The sequence below is a fragment of the Dama dama genome, chromosome 19 (assembly GCF_033118175.1).
Source record: "Dama dama isolate Ldn47 chromosome 19, ASM3311817v1, whole genome shotgun sequence".
Classification (NCBI taxonomy): domain Eukaryota; kingdom Metazoa; phylum Chordata; class Mammalia; order Artiodactyla; family Cervidae; genus Dama; species Dama dama.
This window is the reverse complement of record NC_083699.1, coordinates 21,330,385-21,351,765: the sequence shown is the minus strand read 5'-3', so window position 1 is coordinate 21,351,765 and position 21,381 is coordinate 21,330,385. Positions and strand designations below refer to the sequence as shown.

At 38.5% G+C, this 21,381-nt stretch overlaps 1 protein-coding gene across 1 annotated transcript in view; it reads right to left on the bottom strand.

The window, feature by feature from the left end:
• LOC133074058 (EGF-like and EMI domain-containing protein 1) overlaps window positions 1-21,381 on the bottom strand; it is a 548,755-nt gene that overhangs the window by 465,975 nt on the left and 61,399 nt on the right. The window contains exons 2-4 of the mRNA XM_061168016.1: window positions 8,833-8,967; window positions 5,552-5,661; window positions 3,910-4,014 (exon numbers count right to left, since the gene is read on the bottom strand). Of these exons, the coding sequence (XP_061023999.1) occupies window positions 3,910-4,014; window positions 5,552-5,661; window positions 8,833-8,967 (350 nt within the window). The remainder of the gene's footprint in view (window positions 1-3,909; window positions 4,015-5,551; window positions 5,662-8,832; window positions 8,968-21,381) is intronic.

Below are 21,381 nucleotides of genomic sequence, written 5' to 3'. Positions count from 1 at the left end.
GCCAAATTTCATATTATTGTTCTATTCCTCTTTAAGAATAAGTTGTACTTTGTGTTTTCAAATCTTTTCATAAAACTTCCTTTATTTCTGAGCATCACCTTGAGCAACCCTCTCTTGTTTTCTTTAGGACAGAACTATCCTCTGTCATAGCATTCACAAGCTATATTAGAATCACTGATTTCCTGGTCTCTACTTCCCATCACACTAAGGATACCACATTTGTTTTGGAATCTGCAGCACTTAGCACGCAGACTAGGCGTGAGACATTAATATCTACTAACTCAAAGACTGGCTAGAAGAATGAATGAATGAATATATAAATGAAAGAAATAAGAAGATCTCTGAGCATCTCACTATTAGGCACATTATAATTTAACTTGACCTCTGACCAGGGAAAGGGAAGATGGAATAAGTGATGAGGAATAAAAGGAGTGACTCTGTGTGTGATATTAATCAGTTAATGAAGCTCCAAGTTGTTTTGCCTGGATCCATAGAATTAAAAAAGAGAAAATTTAACCACTAGCTATCTAGCTTGATTTGCATGTGTTCAAATCTTCAAAGTATTCCCTTTGATTCCTTTAATCAATAGCTATTTTAGAAAGCTCTTCATTACTTCCTAATTGTCCAAATTCATTTTCTTCATTTTTCCTTATTAAAGGCAGATTTTTCAAATGAGTTAAGTAGATCAGCAATTTTAGAATCATTATCAACTTCAAGCATTTCTCTCAGTTATTAGCATGTCCCTTCTCTCTCTGGACTAGATTCTTTTCTCCATTTTTAAAAGGCCCATCTGGCTCATTTTATTGACTTATTTTTCCCATACATATCAAGTAAAGTCAACTTTACTTTATCCTATACTGAGAGCAATCCATGTTTACAATAACTCTGATCCTAGATATTTTATCAGACATCTTGTTTTAGATGAAGATGCAAATGATTGTCCATTTTGTTACCATGTCAAAAAATAAGTAAATAATTATCATTCATCTAGGTTTTAATCCATCCCAACCAAATAAGCTTATAAAGTCATTGCCATGGCCCACAAAGCATTTCACAGAATAATTTAAATGAATATTTTGATCCTTAAGTACATTATAATTTTAAAAAACACATATTCATGGAATCCAACAATCCCACTGCTGGGAATCTGTTTCACAGAATTAAAAGCATCATACTATTGCAGCACTGATGTTGTGTCAAAAAGCTGGAAACAAAATGAATGCCCATCAATATACATGGGTGGTTGAAATTTTACGGCATATCAATACCATGGAATGTTATGCAGCTGTTTGTATATGTTTCCATATGTGCAGAGAAATATAGAAAAGAGTATTGAGAAGATTGTTACTAGGGAGGAGAGAGAATACTGGATGAGAAGAGCAAAGAAGAAAAAGTAATTAAGAAAAAAAGGGGGGCATTTGTGATAAAACCATTATATGAGAGACGATCTCATCTGTGTAAAATTCCTTATGTTATATGAATATGATTAAATACACATAAAAGGATAACCACATGATTTTCTGAGGGCAACAGGACTATAGATTTTTACTTTCTTATATTGTATAAACTTCTAATTTTTAATAATTAAAACATTTTAAATTTGAATTATTTTTATCATTTGAATCACTATTTATATAATTTGAAAGACATCAAATTAACTTTCATTTTGATATATATATCTAGAGGGAGAGAGAGTAATGCCTATCAGACCAAGGTTTATATACTCATAATTCAGAACTCAAATCCAGCCACTGGATAAAGAGACTGGCTTCAAGCAGTACTTCCAAACTAAAATCCACCTGATTGAGAGAATATATATATATATATATATATATATATCTTATCAATTATACTCTTCTTAAAACAATCTTTTCTAATTTTCATTTTTAATCTACTCTCAAGATTCATCTAATGTACTAACTGTATTCTTAACTGTATTCTTAACTTTATTCTCCACTTGTCTCACCAAATATTTGATTTCCTAGAAAGTCTTCAAAATTCCTCCATCAAACCCCTAAATTTCTATACTTCATGATATCTCATTTTGCTGGATGAAATGTGAAATCATGTAGGGGATTCCTGAACTTCTACTTCAGGATATACATCCCTTGGGGTTCATCAGTTTTTCTTTTTGCATTCAACAGGAGTTCTACAGTGAGAGATGAAACACTGTCAAAATCCATAGGTAAACACACTTGGACAACAGTACTTAAAAGAGCAATGCAGAGTCCTAAATGGAATTTTGTGTGGTCCACCTTTCCTCATGACTTCTGAAACTTTCTGTATAAAAACAAACTTGTGAAAATATATACTTATTCTGCATGTGTTTAAAATTATCCAGTATTTTCACCAACTCCAAACAAAAGAATACAAAATCTAGCTATCTGAATTTCAAAAAGCATTTTAATTACTTTGGTAAATAAAAGTTGTTAAGAAATTGGAATAATCAAAATATTCAAGTACTAATGTAGAAAAATAAAGAATAAATTAATCCAGGTGTAATTTTGAGGCTATTATCATTGCCATATGTCCCTTTGATTACCTTTCTCCTCAGGGACTTGATGTTTTGCAAAATTTAGTCTACCAAAACAAATGAATTAATAAAGTAATAATTGATTTTTAAATTTTTTAATGAATCAATGACATGTGTAATTGCCCATCACAGATAATGATCAAGATGAGGAAACCAGTGTGGCACAGACAGTTCAAGCAATGTGTTTAGGGGCAAATAATTTGGTCTCATGGAACAATGTATAGTTTCTGTTACCATCTTGAAATTAATGGAAATGACTGAAGACACTCTCCAGAGCTCAGACCTCTGTTTTGAAATCAGTGTTCCATAGTCAAAGAATAAATTGGGATAGAAAATCAGCTTTATTTAATTTGCAATTTTAAAGAATAAGGAAACAACCTAGAGAAGAATATCAAGATTAATTTAAAAGCAGAATAGCTTTGAGGTGCCCAGGAAAAAATGTGAGCCTGAACCTTATGCCAAGGGCAGAGGAGACAAATGAATATGAGTGACGAGCTCTCAGCAACCTTCCAACTTCAATGACAAAGATTCAAGTAATGGATAAGAGAAGGCAAACGTATCAGCAGAAGATAATGAAGACAACATTTTTGTTCACTTTTTATACCTATTTCTTTAACTTCTATATGATAGGTTTGGTTTTGTTTTCCCTGCCTTGAAAAGATAAATGCAGATGCATTCACATCCTCCAGAGACTAGAATCAGATGATCAAGTCAAAACAAATCCTTCTGAAAGCATCCAATCTCATAGCAGATGCAGTAAAAGACACATCATTGGCCATTTTGAGAATTTCCTGCCCAAGAAACATCTTAAACACACATGTCCAAAATTGACAGTTGATTATGCTCCAACCTTGAAAACTAGGTTACCAAGTTTTGACACACTGAGAATCATGCAAGTGTCAGGTTTTTTGTGCTTTTTTTTTTTTTTTTTTACAAAACAAAGGATTTAAAAATAGTAAATATCACATCATGCTGAATTTGTCTTAATCCTCACTTTTTTCATTCACAAATCACATAAATCTCACAGAATACTGTACCAGTACTTTCAAACCATGACTCCATTAAAGATTTAACATCTGAAGTCAGAAAGAGGTTTTCTTATTAAGCTGCCATTTCCTTTACAAAATAGACTATTTTGTACTTACTGCTACCCTTTGAACTCTTATAGTGAATAATTAAAACTAAACTGCAGAGCATAATTTTCAATGCTGAGTACACTGTAGGTTGTAGGTTTTTGCTTAGTGGCTGATTTCAAATGCTCACCAATCCCCAGAGGGATAACCCTGCCATTAGTTTGAATCGACAAAATTGGCTGGCCCCTAAAAGCAAGGCAGACAGCTCCAAATCATAATAAAATGGTCTTGTTGGCAACTCACCATATTGACAGTGGGGTCCCTGAAAACCCTCCGAACACTGGCACCGCTGGACTTCACCCTCTGAGCATCTCTTCCCATGGACACAAGTCCCCACTGCAGAGACAGCTAAAAGAAAGGTAGACAAGAAGGCCGGAGAGAACAGAGTATAGGGAAGGAAAGAAAATCTTCAGTGTAAGCATCAAGTTGCTAATATAGACACCATCTAGATATTTCTACCAGCCCCTCCATAGCCTCTCCATCGAAAACAGTTTTTTCATTACCAATTAAGGCCATTGCCTTCTGAGGCCTTGTAGAACTCTATACATGGTAACATCTGTATCACTTTGAAGCTCCTAGAAATGCCCCACCCCAGACCTACTGAAACAGAATCCATACCTTAACAAGGTACTAGCTGATTTGTATTCAGATTCAAGTTTGAGTAGTAATGGCCTTTATGGGAAACAAATTTTTTAAAGAGTGGATATATGTATATGTATAACTAATTCAGTTTGCTGTATACCTAAAACTAACACAGCATTGTAAATCAACTCCACTCCAATAAAAACTAAATAAAAAAAAAAAAAGAGTAGCACTAGTCTAAAGGAACTCCATGAAGATGGCTGTGTAACCCAAGCAAATCTAAAACACAAACAAGAAATACAAATACTTACCAGAGGCAAAGGACTGTGCTAGGTGCCACACAAGATAAAGAATTCATCTCACAGTCATTAATTTCCAGGAGTCTCTAATATAGTTGAGATGACATGTGGGCAGATATATTTACTGAGCTTAAGCTACTCATCTTCAGTGTCCTAGCACTGCATGCAAATACAATGACCCCCAGTGGACCCCTCAACCCTAAGCCTGCTTAATATGGGAAGCCTGAGGCAACTTCACCAAAATCGTTCAAGAGCAGAAAGCATGCTGGGGAAGGGAGCAGGATGCCGACAAACTCCCAAAAGTGCAGGATAACAGAAGAGATGAATGGTTGTGCTGTGGTCTGCATTGATTGCAACACACTGAAGCATTTTAAGTGACTTGGCAATAACCATAAACACATAGGTAACGGAGTTGCTAAACAGATTCATTTCTCTAGTGTGAATGAACTATATAACGCTGCTAGTTTCACTGCCCAAGGGCTGTCAGATAGATACCAAAGGTCCTGGAATACCCTCACCAGAGGTTTGTGAAAGGACTGCATACCTCATCTTAAAAAGTAAACTGCCTCCCTAGTTCTGCAATTAATCATGACAAGTACAAGTCAAGAAATCCCATTTAGATTTCCCTCTGGACTTTCGAATCAGCCATGGATTACAAATTTGATGATATGGGAAAGGGGCAAACAGCAAAGGGAGATGGAAGCTTACTAGGTGTAACCTGTCTGGCTTTAAATAAACTGCCTTTTACATAAACAGACAGAATATAAAGAAGCAGTTCTATGGGTCCTGAGTTCTGACCTATCGTTAGCAACACTTAACAGAAAGGCTTTCCGCACATTTCTGTACATGCCATGTCTGCATCTTCAGTCCAAAGAGATGCTCTGAATCTGTGGTGAGTCTAAAGATGCCTAAAGCTTGACAGCCATGATATGATTGAAGCCCAAAACAGAGTGAGACCATTACTTCTAGTGACAGAGAGTTAGACAGGAAGAATTATAACTTACAGCATAGGCAGCCAGGCTCATTGTCCCACCGGCTCCAACCAGGGCAGCACTTGTAGACGGTTTGCTGCTCCAGGCTGTATGCCTGTCTGTAGATGGTGTAGTATCGGGTCCTAAAGAATAAGAACGAGATTGATCCTATTTTCCTCTTAAGGTAATGCTTCGTCTTAAGGCCAGAGCTGTCACCTTAAACCCACTACCAAATTCTCCCTGCAATCCAAATCCTGACATTTATACATACACACACACACAGACACACACACACACATATACACACATATATAATTTGTATGCATTATACATGCACACACACACACACCTCACTAAATACATACCCAAGATTCAATGTAGATACAGGTTATTGAAAATTAAGAGGGGCTGCAAGTCCTGTGGTATAAACTACCCTAAGGGTTACTGAAGCTATCAAAAATGGAACCCATGACTATGAAGAGAATAATGAAATCCAGAAGGATAATAAGTCACACGCTTTCAATTTGACAGTGAAGTCCCCACATCATGGGTCCCATGATAGTGTGCATTCTGACCAGTGGTGACATCACCCACAAGCAGGGGATAATTGGTTCTTGGGTAGGAGGGGTGAGAAAAATCTTAGTAATGCAATGGTCTGTGGTCCTCCACGTGAGCATAGAACAGAAACAAGCATATCTGTGATATTGAACCTTCACTGGGAAGGGGGACAATTACTAAAATAAAAAGAAAAAGTTTACAAAGTCTCCTGGTCGGGGGGAGGGCAATAATGAACAAAAGATTGAACAATGAACAAAATAATGAACAAAACACTACACTATTTCTGCTGACCTCTTAATAGACCATTATACCACAATTGGTGATGGACAGGGAGGCCTGGCATGCTACAGTCCTTGGGGTCGCAAAGAGTCGATCATGATTGGGCCACTGAACCGAACTAACTGAACCATAATATCACTAACCCAGATAACTTCCTTCCTATCAAATTGATGTCTTATTTATTCTTTATCCCCAAAGTATTATCTTGTCTTCCTCTCACTTACCTATCCTCATATCCCCAGCCCAAATCACCTTCATGCACCTGTGTGCTCATTTGCTTCACTCACGTCTGACTCTTTGCAGCCCCATGGGCTGTAGCCCGCCAGGCTCCTCTGTCCATGGGATTTTCCTGGCAAGAATACTAGAGTGGGTTGCCACACTCTCCTTAAGGGGATCTTCCCAACCCAAGGATCGAACCCATGTCTCCTGCATTTTAGATGGATTCTTTGCCACTGAGCCACTAAGGAAGCCCAATCCCCTTCATATTTAAAGCCAATTTCAAGTTTCACTTCCTCCAATTTCTCTTTTTGCATCATGTCAATGTACAGTGTTCTTTCTCCTCTCTTGAAAATAGGATTTAATGTCATTTTTATAATACTTGACTATTCACCATCTTGAAGAAAGAATAGAAAGAAAGAAAGTAAAGTCGCTTAGTCGTATCCGACTCTTTGTGACCCCATGGACTGTAACCTATCAGGCTCCTCTGACCATGGGATTTTCCAGGCAAGAATACTAGAGTGGGTTGTCATTCCCTTCTTCAGGGGATCTTCCCGACCCAGGGATCGAACCCAGGTCTCCTGCACTGCAGGCAGACACTTTACTTTACTTTCTTTCTTTCTTTCTTTCTTTTTATGACACTTGATTAGTCACCATCTTAAAGTGTCCCCTAATATTTTTGGAGGTGCATCTCTCTTATAGGGATATAAGTATACATTTGTTTACTTACATACAAACAAAAGGGATGTTAGTTTGGCATGCCACAACTCCAAACTCAGTTTCATAAATACTTGCTGAATAAAGGAATGCATAAAACTATTAAGCTCTTGAAAATAAACATAAAACATGTTTTATTTATTCATGTTTGCTTTCCCAAATCTGAATGTCTATGTGGTAGCAGATTTTCTTCAGTTTGGACTAATATCAACAAGAGTTAAACCTCATGGAAGTGAAAAAAAAGTGAAAGTTTTAGTCACTCAGCCCTGTCTGACTCCTTTTGACCTGATGAACTGTAGCCTGCCAGGCTCCTCTGTCCATGGAATACTATAGGCAAGAATATTGGCGTTGGTAGCCATTCCCTTCTTCAGAGGATCTTCCCACCCCAGGGATCAAACCCAGGTCTCTTGCATTGCAGGCAGATTCTTTACCGTCTGAGCCCCCAGGGAAGATAAACTTCATGGAAGGGATGCCACATATCTAACCGAAAAGCCATTTTCAAAAGCGGGTACTCAAATATCTACTGTGTACCAAGCATCGTGACACATGTGTTAAATACGTTTTTAGTTAACCCTTGTAATATCCATGTACAGTATTATTTTTCTAACTTTACAGACTACAGAACAGAAAAAGTAGAAACTTTTTCAGTGTCATACAGCTAGTAAAAGCCAGAAGCTTTTTCTGATTTAAATTAATTTAAAGGTCCTGAGTATAGACCAAAAAAATAAAAACCACTATTCACACACAATGTATATGTAAATATCCACAATTATAAATGATTTAGTCTTATTAAATCTAGTCTTATGCTACCAGTGTTCTGCCATTTCTGTACAGTGGCAAATGCCCTTATTTACATATGCCATCAATTTTCTTTAAGCAACACTAGTGATATTAGTAATAATAAATTCATTAATCTAAAGTTATATTTTTTAACTTTGTTTCCTGAATTCAGACAAAATTGATTCATTTACGTAAAACTTGAACCCCTTAGCAACTACCTGAGAAATGCTTAAATATTTTATAAATCTACTTTAAAAAGTCCCTATGAAGTCTTCACGCATAGAAAAAACACATACCGGCTTTTTCTCTCCTCTCCCCAGGCAGCCGAGTTAATCTTAATTCAAAGACCAAGTTAAAGAAGTTCTAGGTTTCAAAGTGTTACAAGAGAACCAGGGGCAGGTCAGATGGTAGTTCAAAATCGTACCTGCCTTGGATCCAAGTTACACTGAATTTAGCAAACTAACACAATATTTCTTGTTTCTTTCAGCCTTCTGGTCCACGGCTTTCAGTGTCTATCCTGTCAAAAAGTAAAATTAATGGCATCTAACCTAAATACCTCACACATAAATGAGGCTTGAACTAAAGTAATAATATATTCTGTTTCTGAAGGAAAATATATAACCTTAAAGTTCCTCATGGGCATATCTTATGCTGGTTTATTTATATAATTATTTTCTAAAATTTATTGGATGCAATCTTTAGATGCAGTTGAGGCTTTGGCTTTGACTTTTAGAAACAAAGACAAAATAGCGGAACCCCTTTACCTTCTTTCATAACCCACACACCACCGTGGGCTGGTGCAACGCTGTTTCCAGATCTTGATGGTGCGTGTGAATGCTTGGACACACGGCTGTCGTAGTCCCACCACAGTCAGCTGCTCTTCTTCGCAAACATTTGGCCTTGAGAAAAAAAAAAGAATAGTAATGCAATAAAAATAGATTACATCTTTATGTTTTATTCATGAATCATTTGTTCCTTCATTTTCCACAAAAAGCTTGTGGTGACTTACATAAAGTGAGAAAGAAAAATACAGGCGAAGTAGAAAAAAAAAAAAAAACAGACTCAAGAAAAAGAAAAATCAGAATAGATTTTAAAAAACAAGGAGAAATTTAGAAGACAAATGTGAAAGTCCTAAGTTCCCATGTACTTGAGAAAACTGAGCTGAAAATTAAGTTCTAAGCTCTTTGGCAGCCAAAATGTATAAAGAAACACAAAGTCCAGGATTCTCAATATCCATGAAGAAAAAGACAGGCTGATTCAACAAAAGGAGTTAAATTTTTCCTGGAAATTATTCTTGAGCACTATTTTCCATCGGCATACTTAGTTAATTAAGTTTCACCCATAATATTGGGTTGGCCAAAAAGTCAGGTTTTACTATAAGATGGTATGGGAAAAACCCAAGCGACACTTTTGGCCAACCCAATACTTCTTTAAAGCAAATACTTTTCAACCAGCACAATTATATCAGCATTTCCTTATAGAAAGCTTATACAAACATATAAGATTTCAGACATATTATCTTTAATTTTTAAATGTCTGGGGATAGATAAAACTCAGGGCTTCCTAAGTGGCACTAGTGGTAAAGAACCCGCCTGCCAATGCAGGAGACATAAGAGACGCGGGTTCAATCCCTGAGTCAGGAAGATCCCCTGGAGGAGGGCATGGCAGCCCACTCCAGTATTCTTGCCTGGAGAATCCCATGGACAGAGGAGCCTGGAGGACAGCAGTCCATGGGGTCACAGAGTCCGACATGACAGAGGTGACTGAGCACAACACATAGATAACACTCATCACCTAGAGGGCCAGAATCAAATTCTTTTGTAATTTGAGGCATGCTTCACTTAGTGACGAATGATTTACTAGTACATAACAATTGCTTGGCTTTTGAAAACAATACTAATTATAACAGCCATCTGACCAAACACTCATACTTCTCCTGCACTCAAATCACCGGTACACCATACATGAACCTCCCGAGGGTCAGGCTTTGATGTTCTTTTTTATGAGTCATGAAACTCATAGTCTAGCCAACTCTCCATACTCATAATCTGCTAAAAATAGAAATGGTTCCCAATTCGGGACTCCAGTCTGCGTCTCTAAACAGCTCTGTGAAGCTGTCTAGTGATAATGCTGATAACAACACCTAATATACTGCCTGCACTAAAATCAGTTACCTCTCCCTCCACAGCTGCAGCCCCTTTTTGTGAATACTTCATTCCAGGGCTCTGACTAAATCTCACCTTCTGGTTTCACTTACAGTCCAATTCTCACTTCCAGATATACTTTTGAAAGGTGATTTTGGGGACTGTTAACATTACTTAAATGAAATAAAATTTGTGTTGAACATTATTTATGAGTTTGTATAGCACATCTTAGTGCTTTAGGTAAATCTGTAATAAAACAATAAATGTAAAAACTACACATAAATGAGGCATCCATAAAATCCTCAAGAATTGGGCAGTGGGACTAAAGAAAACCTTAGCTTTTAAAAATGCCATGTTAGGCCTTCCCTGGTGGCTCAGTGGTAAAGAATCTGTCTGCCAATGCAGTAGACACGCGTCGGATCCCTTGTCCGGGAAGATCCCATATACCGTGGAGCAACTAAGCCCAAGCACCACAACTATTGAGCCCACGCTCAAGCCTGGGAACTACAACTATTGAGGCCATGTGCTGCAATTGCTGAAGCCCAAGTGCCTTAGAGCACGTGCTCCAAAACAAGAGGAGTCACCGCAATAAGTCCACCCACCACAACTAAAGTGTAGCCCTCGTTCGCCACACCTACAGAAAAAAAGCCTGCACACCAAGGAATACCCAGAACAATCAGAAATAAGTAAATAAAGAAATCATTTTGAATGTCATATTAGATTGTCCTATATCTTTACCTTTATGTGGACTTATGTGTTTGAGGGGAGCAGACTAGCCCCGTTAGAATGAGTTCACCAAACATTTACTTAATCTGTCCATAATTTGAAATTTTACACCTCATACAGTCTTGAACTCTATTTTATAACCTATTTTTTAAATCTATTATTCCATTCATCCAGCCCCCGACCCAGCTAGTCACTCATCCATTCAACAAATACTGCAGCCTCCATGTGCCAGAAGCATTGCCCCACCCCAACCTCCCCCCTTCCACCACCCAACCCCCACCGCCCACCACCAAGGATTTCAGTATAAGTAGTTTCTTTGGAAAGTGAAGAAAACACCAGTGAAGAAGTGATGAAATGAGACAAGGAAGGAGAGTTAGCCAAGAAAGAAAGATATATTGTCAAGCCAGGCAACACTAGCTGCTGAGCTCCCCAAGGCAGGAAGGAGCCTGGGTATTCATACACTAAATTCCTATCAGCGCTTGGTTGAGAGCTACATCTTCTCCAGCATTTCAGGCAGAAGCCCAGGTAGGCAGGGTCTGCTTCCAGAAGCCAAATTCTTCAGACACAGAAATGCAAATACTGGCATTGGAGGCATGGCAGGTATGCAATGATAAAGGAGAGGGACAAGGGTGCTGCACGGACACTTTCAGCTGCAGGCGGTACAAATGAAAGAAAGTCCACGGTCCCTCTGCACTGACCATCTAAGTAGAAAGGAGAGTAAATAAAAACCCTTAAAAAATACAAACGGTGTAAGAGGGTTCCCTTTTCTCCACACCCTCTCCAGCATTTATTGCTTGTAGACTTTTGGATAGTAGCCATCCTGACTGGCGTGTAATGGTACCTCATTGTGGTTTTTTTTTTTTTTTAATTTTTATTATTATTATTTTTTTTTCCAGTGGGTTTTGTCATACATTGATATGAATTTCTCTAATAATGAGTGATGTTGAGCATCTTTTCATGTGTTTGTTAGCCATCTGTATGTCTTCTTTGGAGAAATGTCTGTTTAGTTCTTTGGCCCATTTTTTGATTGGGTCATTTATTTTTCTGGAATTGAGCTGCAGGAGTTGCTTGTATATTTTTGAGATTAATCCTTTGTCTGTTTCTTCATTTGCTATTATTTTCTCCCAATCTGAGGGCTGTCTTTTCACCTTACTTATAGTTTCCTTTGTAGTGCAAAAGCTTTTAAGTTTCATTAGGTCCCATTTGTTTAGTTTTGCTTTTATTTCCAATATTCTGGGAGGTGGGTCATAGAGGATCTTGCTGTGATTTATGTCGGAGAGTGTTTTGCCTATGTTCTCCTCTAGGAGTTTTATAGTTTCTGGTCTTACATTTAGATCTTTAATCCATTTTGAGTTTATTTTTGTGTATGGTGTTAGAAAGTGTTCTAGTTTCATTCTTTTACAAGTGGTTGACCAGTTTTCCCAGAACCACTTGTTAAAGAGGTTGTCTTTTTTCCATTGTATATCCTTGCCTCCTTTGTCAAAGATAAGGTGTCCATAGGTTCGTGGATTTATCTCTGGGCTTTCTATTCTGTTCCATTGATCTATATTTCTGTCTTTGTGCCAGTACCATACTGTCTTGATGATTGTGGCTTTGTAGTAGAGTCTGAAGTCAGGCAGGTTGATTCCTCCAGTTCCATTCTTCTTTCTCAAGATTACTTTGGCTATTCGAGGTTTTTTCTAGTTCCATAATGCAAACTAGTACAGCCGCTATGGAAAACAGTGTGGAGATTTCTTAAAAAACTGGAAATAGAACTGCCATATGACCCAGCAATCCCACTTCTGAGCATACACACTGAGGAAACCAGATCTGAAAGAGACACGTGCACCCCAATGTTCATCGCAGCACTGTTTATAATAGCCAGGACATGGAAGCAACCTAGATGCCCATCAGCAGATGAATGGATAAGGAAGCTGTGGTACATATACACCATGGAATATTACTCAGCCATTAAAAAGAATTCATTTGAACCAGTCCTAATGAGATGGATGAAGCTGGAGCCCATTATACAGAGTGAAGTAAGCCAGAAAGATAAAGAACATTACAGCATACTAACACATATATATGGAATTTAGAAAGGTGATAACGATAACCCTATATGCAAAACAGAAAAAGAGACACAGAAATACAGAACAGACTTTTGAACTTTGTGGGAGAATATGAGGGTGGGATATTTCAAAAGAACAGCATGTATACTATCTATGGTGAAACAGATCACCAGCCCAGGTGGGATGCATGAGACAAGTGCTCCGGCCTGGTGCACTGGGAAGACTCAGAGGAATCGGGTGGAGAGGGAGGTGGGAGGGGGGATTGGGATTGGGAATACATGTAAATCCATGCCTGATTCATATCAATGTATGACAAAACCCACTGGAAAAAAATAATAATAATAATAATAAAAAAATTAAAAAAAAAAAATACAAACGGTGGACTGCTAAGATGGAAACAATCAGGGGACTGAAAAAGAGAAGGGAATTCTTACTAAGACTCATTGATTAGGAAAGGCCTACTAAAGAGGTGACACCGTGGCCTGAAAGGGTGAAGAGACACCAGGACAACCAGGGGATGCCATTCAGGCAGAAAGAAGGAGAATGAACTGTGACTCTCAAAGGGGGAAATGCTTGGCCTCCAGAGATCTGAAAAGAGGCCAAATTGACTCAATTGATGAGATGTTCAGTAGAGCAAATGGGGCCTTTCAGGCTGAGGGGTTCTGATTTTATTCTCAGGGCACTGGAAGCCACAGAGAGTTTTTAGAATTTTGATTTTTGGTCTCTTTTTTACTACAGATAGGATCTGGAGATGGATCTGTGATTCTCTCTGACACCCAGGTCCCCTCTTTGATAACTCAGGTTATATCTGCTCTTGGGCACTACAAGTAACAAGTCAGGCCAATCCAGCAAATGACCCACAAGTCCCAGTAATCTACCAAACCTTCCTTGAGGTTTTCCTGATTCCCACAAAGAAGCCCCCAAGGAAACTCTGTACCTTCAGAAGACCCAAACCTAGCAGCACCAGTGAACAAGAAAAGGCATAGCACAAACTTTATGCATCACAAAGAAAATGTATTAGTCTAAAGTTTCTAGAAAATTATTCAGGTTGTCACCAAATAACCTCTCTAACATCATAAGAGACATCAGTGTGACTTCAGAACTTCACGTTATATATAGTTTCACATGTCACAGCTAGAGAGCAACATACCTTTGGTTGAGATGAAATTTTATTTTAGGTTAACTCATAGTAGAGAATGTTTGGTAAAGCAACATCATTTCCTGATGCCCCTAGAGATGTGATTAAATAAAATCAGTCACTTGGGACTTTCCTGGTGGAGCAGTGGGTAAGAATTCTCCTGCCAGTGCAAGGGACACAGGTTTGATCCCTGGTCTAGGAAGATTCCACATGCCATTGAGCAACTAAGCCCAAAAGTCACAACTTTTAAGCCTGTGTGCTGCAACTACTGAAGCCCAAGAGTATAGAGCCTGTGGTCTGCAGCAAAAGAAGCCACCTCCACGAGAAGCCCTTGCACAGCAACGATAAAGTGCCCTCACTTGCTGCAATTAGAGAAAGTCCTCACAGCAACAAAGACCTCCTAGTGCAACAAAATAAATAAACAAATAATTTTTCTAAGAAAATCAGTCACTTGGTTATCCTGCAGGTGTTCTGAGTATATTTCAATTTGAAAAAATTATGCTCCTTTCTTAAGGACAAAAGTCATAAACGCTAACTGTATAGAAGCCTGAACAATGAACAAATACAGAAAGTTAAGTTTGTCCCTGAACATGCTACCAGATGTAACCACTGCTAGTAAAATGACAGATTCATATCCAATTCTTTCTGGGAGAATACAAACATATTTTCGTATAAATGGAATCATAATCTACTATTTTTTTAATTATGTAAAAAATAGTTTTAACTTAGCAAATAACATGGTATGAATATTTTTCCTTTTTGAAGTTTGTAGCATTACTTTAATCCTTTTTTTGTAGAGTATGAACTTAGAATAATATAGGAGAAATAATTCAGCCAACATCCTATTAATAGATATACAGTTGTTTCTAATAGTTTGTGACTATAAACAACTCTGATGTCAGCTGCCCTATAGAAACAACTGAATTAAAGATTAATCTTTTTCTTATATCTCCCTATGAAATATTTGTTTTTCTCTGAGTTGTTTCAGTTCAGGATTTTTTTAGTCTCTCCTGTGTTTTCAGTTCAGTTCAGTCACTCAGTTATGTCCGACTCTCTGCAACCCCATGGACTGCAGAACATCAGGCTTCCCTGTCCATCACCAACTCCTAGAGCTTACTCAAACTCATATTCATTGCATCGGTGATGCCATACAACCATCTCATCCTCTATCATCCCCTTTTCCTCCCAACTTCAATCTTTCCCAGCATCAGGGTTTTCTCCAATGAGTCAATTCTTTGTATCAGATGGCCAAATTACTGGAATTTCAGTTTCAGCATCAGTCCTTCCAATGAATATTCAGGACTGATTTCCTTTAAGATTGACTAGTTGGATCTCCTTGCAGTCCAAGGGACTCTCAAGAGTCTTCTCCAACACCACAGTTCAAAAGCATCAATTCTTTGGTGCTCAGTTTTCCTTATAGTCCACCTCTCTTCCTCAAATAGCAGTTATCAGTGCTTGACTACATTTTAAGCATGAAGCACTAGAAGCTGATTGGGAGTTCTGTGTGATAGAAAGGGCTTACAATTGGTGAGCTCACTGTTAGATGATTAGGGGTAAACCTAATGGATGTCCCTATATGGAAATCTGATTTTTTAGGGCCATTCCATTTTTCAGAAAAGTAGCTCCAATTTCCTGCCATGGAAGCAGACAGCCTATGGCTCTGCTTCAGGACCAGAGAGCAGAAGGGAACCCTGCTGTTCTTACCCCATCTCCACCCTTAGGCAGTATGAGTCTGCACCCCTAGTGAAGCTTCTCTGCTTTGTCTTCTTCACTGGAGAGATTCCAGTCTCTCCCTTTCTCTCTCTTTCCCTCGTGAGTGGGAGTAGGGCATGGTATTTATACAGCTCTACAGTTTGGAGAAAGGAACCTGGGAATTCCATCAGGTCCGCCAGACTGAATTTACATTCAGTCTTTCAAACAACTCTCTGCCCCCATCCCCACACATCGTCCCCTGTGCACCGCTTACCTCCACTCTAAATGCTTAATGCTGAACCTCTCCGGGATTCCCTGTGAAAGGACCAACAACCTGTCAGAATGGCATAAAGACTACATCAAAGTAAAAATACCTGACCTACAGGTTCAGAAAGAAATCTTTCCTGAACTTCTAACTGACTAAAGCTGAGATATGCCAGAATCGCCTGCCCCAAGTACCCCTCCCAACCTCCTCACCACCACTCCGGGGAAGTCTCCAGTCAGGAGGTCAACTGATCTTGGGCAGGGGGACATTTCAAAGCCAATCTGTATAAACAAACTTCATCAGAACCTTCCATCCTTTGAAGCCCTGCTGCTGCTGCTGCTAAGTCGCGTCAGTCATGTCCGACTCTGTGCGACCCCATAGACAGCAGCCCAGCAGGCTCCTCTGTCCCTGGGATTCTCCAGGCAAGAACACTGGAGTGGGCTGCCATTTCCTTCTCCATCTGAAGCCCTAAACTGCCTTAATAAGCTACTATGTAAATCCTTACTAGTATGCATCCCAAGTTGTTCAAGGAGCTACTCCCTATAGTATACTCTTGCATACAGGAATAATGAATTTTTCTCCTGCTAATCTTCTAGGATATTAATGTTCAAAGCTCAGATGATAAAGGAAAAGATTTTCCTCCCAACAGTTTTGCAACAAGGATTGAATGGTTAGAAATCCTTGGTCACTCTGGATTCTGCAGTTGAACTCTTGGGAGCAAAAGTGACAAGAGTTTCTCATCTTTTTAGAAAGGAATTTTCCAAATTTAGATTCACAAGAGAAAATGTTTTGGTTAGGATTACTCTTGTTCTTTTGCTTCCCTGGTGGCTCAGCTAGTAAAGAATCCACCTGCAATGCAGAAGATGCAAAAGATGCAGGTACAACCCCTGGGTTGGGAAGATCCCCTGGAGAAGGAAATGGAATACTGGAAACCCACTCCAGTATTTTTGCCTGGGAAATCCCATGGACAGAGAAGCCTAGAGGGCCACAGTCCATGGGGTCACAACAGAGTTAGACACAACCGAGAGTGCATGCACATGGGCGCATGCACACAGACACACACACAGATTTGTTCTCTGGGTATTGTGACTCTTGGTTTGGATCTTCCAAGGGTCTTTTGTCACTGCCTTTTGTGTTGTTGTCTTAAAGTGTGGGACTTCCCAGGTGACGCTAGTGGTAAAGAATCTGCCTGCCAATGCAGGAGACATAAGAGAAGCTGGTTCGATCCCTGGGTTGGGAAGATCCCTTGGAGAAGGACATGGCAATCCACTCCAGTATTCTTGCCTGGAGAATCCCATGGACAGAGGAGACTGGCAGGCTACAGTCCAAAACATGACAAAGAGTCGGACACAACTGAAGTGATTTAGCATGCACACATGCACATCTTTTTTTTTTTTTTTAATTTTTTTTTTTACACATGCACATTTTAAAGTGTTGCTTGTCCTAAGAAGGACAGTCACAGCAAAGAACACAGATAAAGGTTCCATAAGCCTGTTTGAGCCAACCTCATAGACTGGTGAGTTTGCAGTTCTCACTGGAGCAGTATCTGCTTGGACAAATTTGCTGTGAGTCACCCAATAAAACCAGATAAGTCTTTCCTTCTATCTCAATTTTGTGTCCTAAGAGGTTGACTTGGAACCAAAGAGAGAACTGAGACATGAGGTACACTAGCAAAACTTCCTGCCAATCACTGCTGACTCTCAGGGAGGTTGTCTAAGCCTAAATCCTTAAGGGTCTCAACTCATAAGGACCCTTGTCACCTCCTTCCCAATGCCTTCATAGCACTGAGACTTCCCATCTCTGTATCACCATCTGGCATCACAGAGTTGAAGGTCTGTGATTAGATGTGCCTCACTTTTGTGGGAGGACTGGGACTAAACATTCTTAGCACCAGTGGCAACTTGGTTTCCTTCATTTCCTCTGGTTGAGAGTTATCTTGAATTATAGAGGATGCATCTCTTGTGCCCTCTTCAAAGACACCTATTGTGTTCACATATGAATGTGCCTAAGCCACAAAAGAGCTTCTTGCTTGGGGTCACATTTGGGATAGGTATACCTATGTGGATCTTAATTGTCAATAGCCAGATGATGGACTTTTTCTGAAAACCTTTTATATTTAAAAAAAATTTTGGAGGGTTTTCTTTTTAAGCAAATGTCCTATTACTACCTATAGAAGATGAAATGGAAAGAACACAAAAAGCATCAGAGCTAGTCTAAAATACCTGCTAAACAAAATTAAAGGGCAGAAGTCATTCAAACTAATTTTGGTCCCTTTTCCCCCCGTCTTCCCTGGTGGCTCAGATGGTAAAGTGTCTGTCTGCAATGCTGGAGACCCGGGTTCGATCCCTGGGTCGGGAAGATCCCCTGGAGAAGGAAATGGCAACCCACTCCAGTACTCTTGCCTGGAAAATCCCATGGACAGAGGAGCCTGGTAGGCTACAGTCCCTGGGGTCCCAAAGTGTCAGACACAACTGAGTGACTTTACTTTACTTACTTCCCCCGCACAGGGATTCTTAAGGAACTCAAGGAATCTCAAAAGCAACAGTCTGAAGCTGAAAGTGGGAGGAAAGGGGGCCAACTGGAAACAGACTGGTTATTTTATCCAGTTAGAAGAATCTGGAAACACCCACACAGCTTCTTGATATCTCCTCCATCCTTTGTCCAAATTCTAGTCTACAACCTCCATGAGATTATATTGTAGATCGATCAAGGCAAAAAAAAAAAAAACTTAAAAATCTCCTCTCTAAATATCAGTAGAAAGATTCTGCTCTCATATTGAGCAGTTAACAATTGGTCCCATCTGCCAGAAATGTAATTAGAATAAAACATAAAGTGGGTCAAAGACAAGAACCCAACTCTTGTCTAAATTAGTGCATTTTGCATGACTGTACCATGCCTGACTCACAGCTAAAATTTTAGAATGAAAGCCGTAAGATCTCGATTTGCATCTGTTTCTATAGTTATGCTTGTTTTATGTTATGTACAGGTGATATCCTACCTCTGGATGATATTATCAATCTGTAAAATCCCTTAAAAGAGTTCTATTATAACTGACTTAGAGAAAAATAAGCTCTCTTATAAGTAAAATATTTCTAAAACTCCCAGAAGTATAAAGATTATCCCAAATATTTGTCAAATTCATGTGATTTGGATAAATCTTTGGTAAATAAGATTGGTATAATATTATTATCAGTTTAATAAGAATGAGTTTGTCTTCTGAGTTATCAGCATTAACTATAATATAAGCATGAATTTTATCTTACCACATTTACTAGTCAAGTAAGCTAATATTATACCTACTAGGAGAGGCTTCCCAGATGGCACTACTGGTAAAGAACCTGCCTGTCAATGCAGGAGATGTAAGAAACATCCGGAAGATCCCCCAAAGGAAGGCATGGCAACCCACTCCAGTATTCTTGCCTGGAGAATCCCATGGACAAAGAAGACCAGTTGGCTATGGTCCATAGGGTCTCAAAGAGTTGGACACGACTGAAGTGGCTTTAGCTTTAAGTATCTACTAGATATTTAAAATTATAAGTATAATGAATTTCACTTTAATCAAACTGAATCAATATTTTGAAATTTTATTATAATAATGATTTATAACATGCATACCTAAAAATAATTTCTAAAATATTTTTGCTTTATAGCCTTAAAGTTATAAGTAACAGATATTTATTAAATAGACAAATCAATTCTAAATAAGATAAAATGCTGACACATTCATTATTAACATCAGATAAATTCTACGTAATTTTGCCTTTTTATTTTCACAGGCCTCTTAAAGAAGCTTAAGATATGAATCTATAAACATAATCTTTTACCATACTGAGAAATTACACTATAAAGAAGCAGACAGATTTAAAATTGTGAGATGGTATATTCATAAATTTTACTAATCTGCTACAAAATGCTGGTATATGACAGACAATTCACAACTGTCTACTTCCTAGATGTCTTCATAAAACAAAGTCTTCTATGTTAGTTAGTTCAGGCTGTCATAACAAAAGTCCACAAAGTGGGTATCTTAAAAGGCAGACATCTATTTTGTTGCAGTTTTGGAGGCTAGAAGTCCAAGATCAAGGTCCCAGCAAGGTTAGTTTCTCGTAAAAACCCTCATCCTTGCTTAGACAGCTGCCTTATTCCAATGTCCTCACACAGACTTTACCCTGTATACACAGAGAGAAGACTTTGGTGTCTCTTTCTCTTCTTGTAAGGACACTAGTTCTATCAGATTAGGGCCCCACCCTTATATCCTAGGGGCTTCCCTCATGGCTCAGATGTAAAGAACCCGCCTGCAATGCGGGAAACCCCTGGATCGAGAAGATCCCCTGGAGAAGGGAATGGCAATCTACTCCAGCATTCTTGTCTAGAGAATTCCATGGACTAGAGAATTCCATGGAATTCCTGGCCGGCCACAGGCCATGGGGTCACAAAAAGTCAGACACGACTGAGCAACTAACACACTACACTTATAACCTCATTTAACCTTCGTAACTTCTCTAAAAATCCTATCTTCAGATACACTCACGTTGGGAGTTAGAACTTCAACACGTGAATCTGAGGGAGGGAAGGTGCATAACAGTTACTAATTCAATCTACAACAGTTGCTAGTAATGAAAATAAAGTTTAATAAAAATATGAATAGAAATAATAGAGAAACAGAAAACAACTTTCTATGAAAAGTATGCAAGGAATGTAAGACACATTATTGTTAAAAGAAAAAGGAGAGTAATATTATCCTAAAAGTAAGATGATCAGTTGTTCCACAACCATAAAGAAGAAAAGAATAGAACAAAATCTGAACAGAACAGAAAGTTGTACAAGGTTTGTAGAAAAGGAATTTTATGTTGAATGGTCAAATCTGCCTACAGTTGAATGGGTTTACTTATACATTTCTAATATGAGATTTATTATTAACAGTACCTGAATACAAAACAAGAGCTTGGTTTTTTTCTCTCTAATAAAGCCAGACTCTAGTTTTTGCATTGGGCTACTGGTTTGCTCTTAATAAGGAATTGTACAAAGTTTTTCTTGATTATTTAAGTACCCTTTTTTGCCTAGAAAACAAAGATTCTGTGTCTTTTCAGAATAATTTCCTATGTTGTCTTCATTGTATTCCTGACTGCTTAAAAGAACCAAGTCTTTTCACTATTGAAAGGGCTAAGCTTTATCTTATAATCATGTAACTTCCTATCATTATTTTTACAATCTTTCTTTGTCACTTTGTTGAATAGGTTAAGTATTGCTAAACAGTGCCCTATGATCCTATTATTAATCAAGTGTTCAAACCTTTTGAC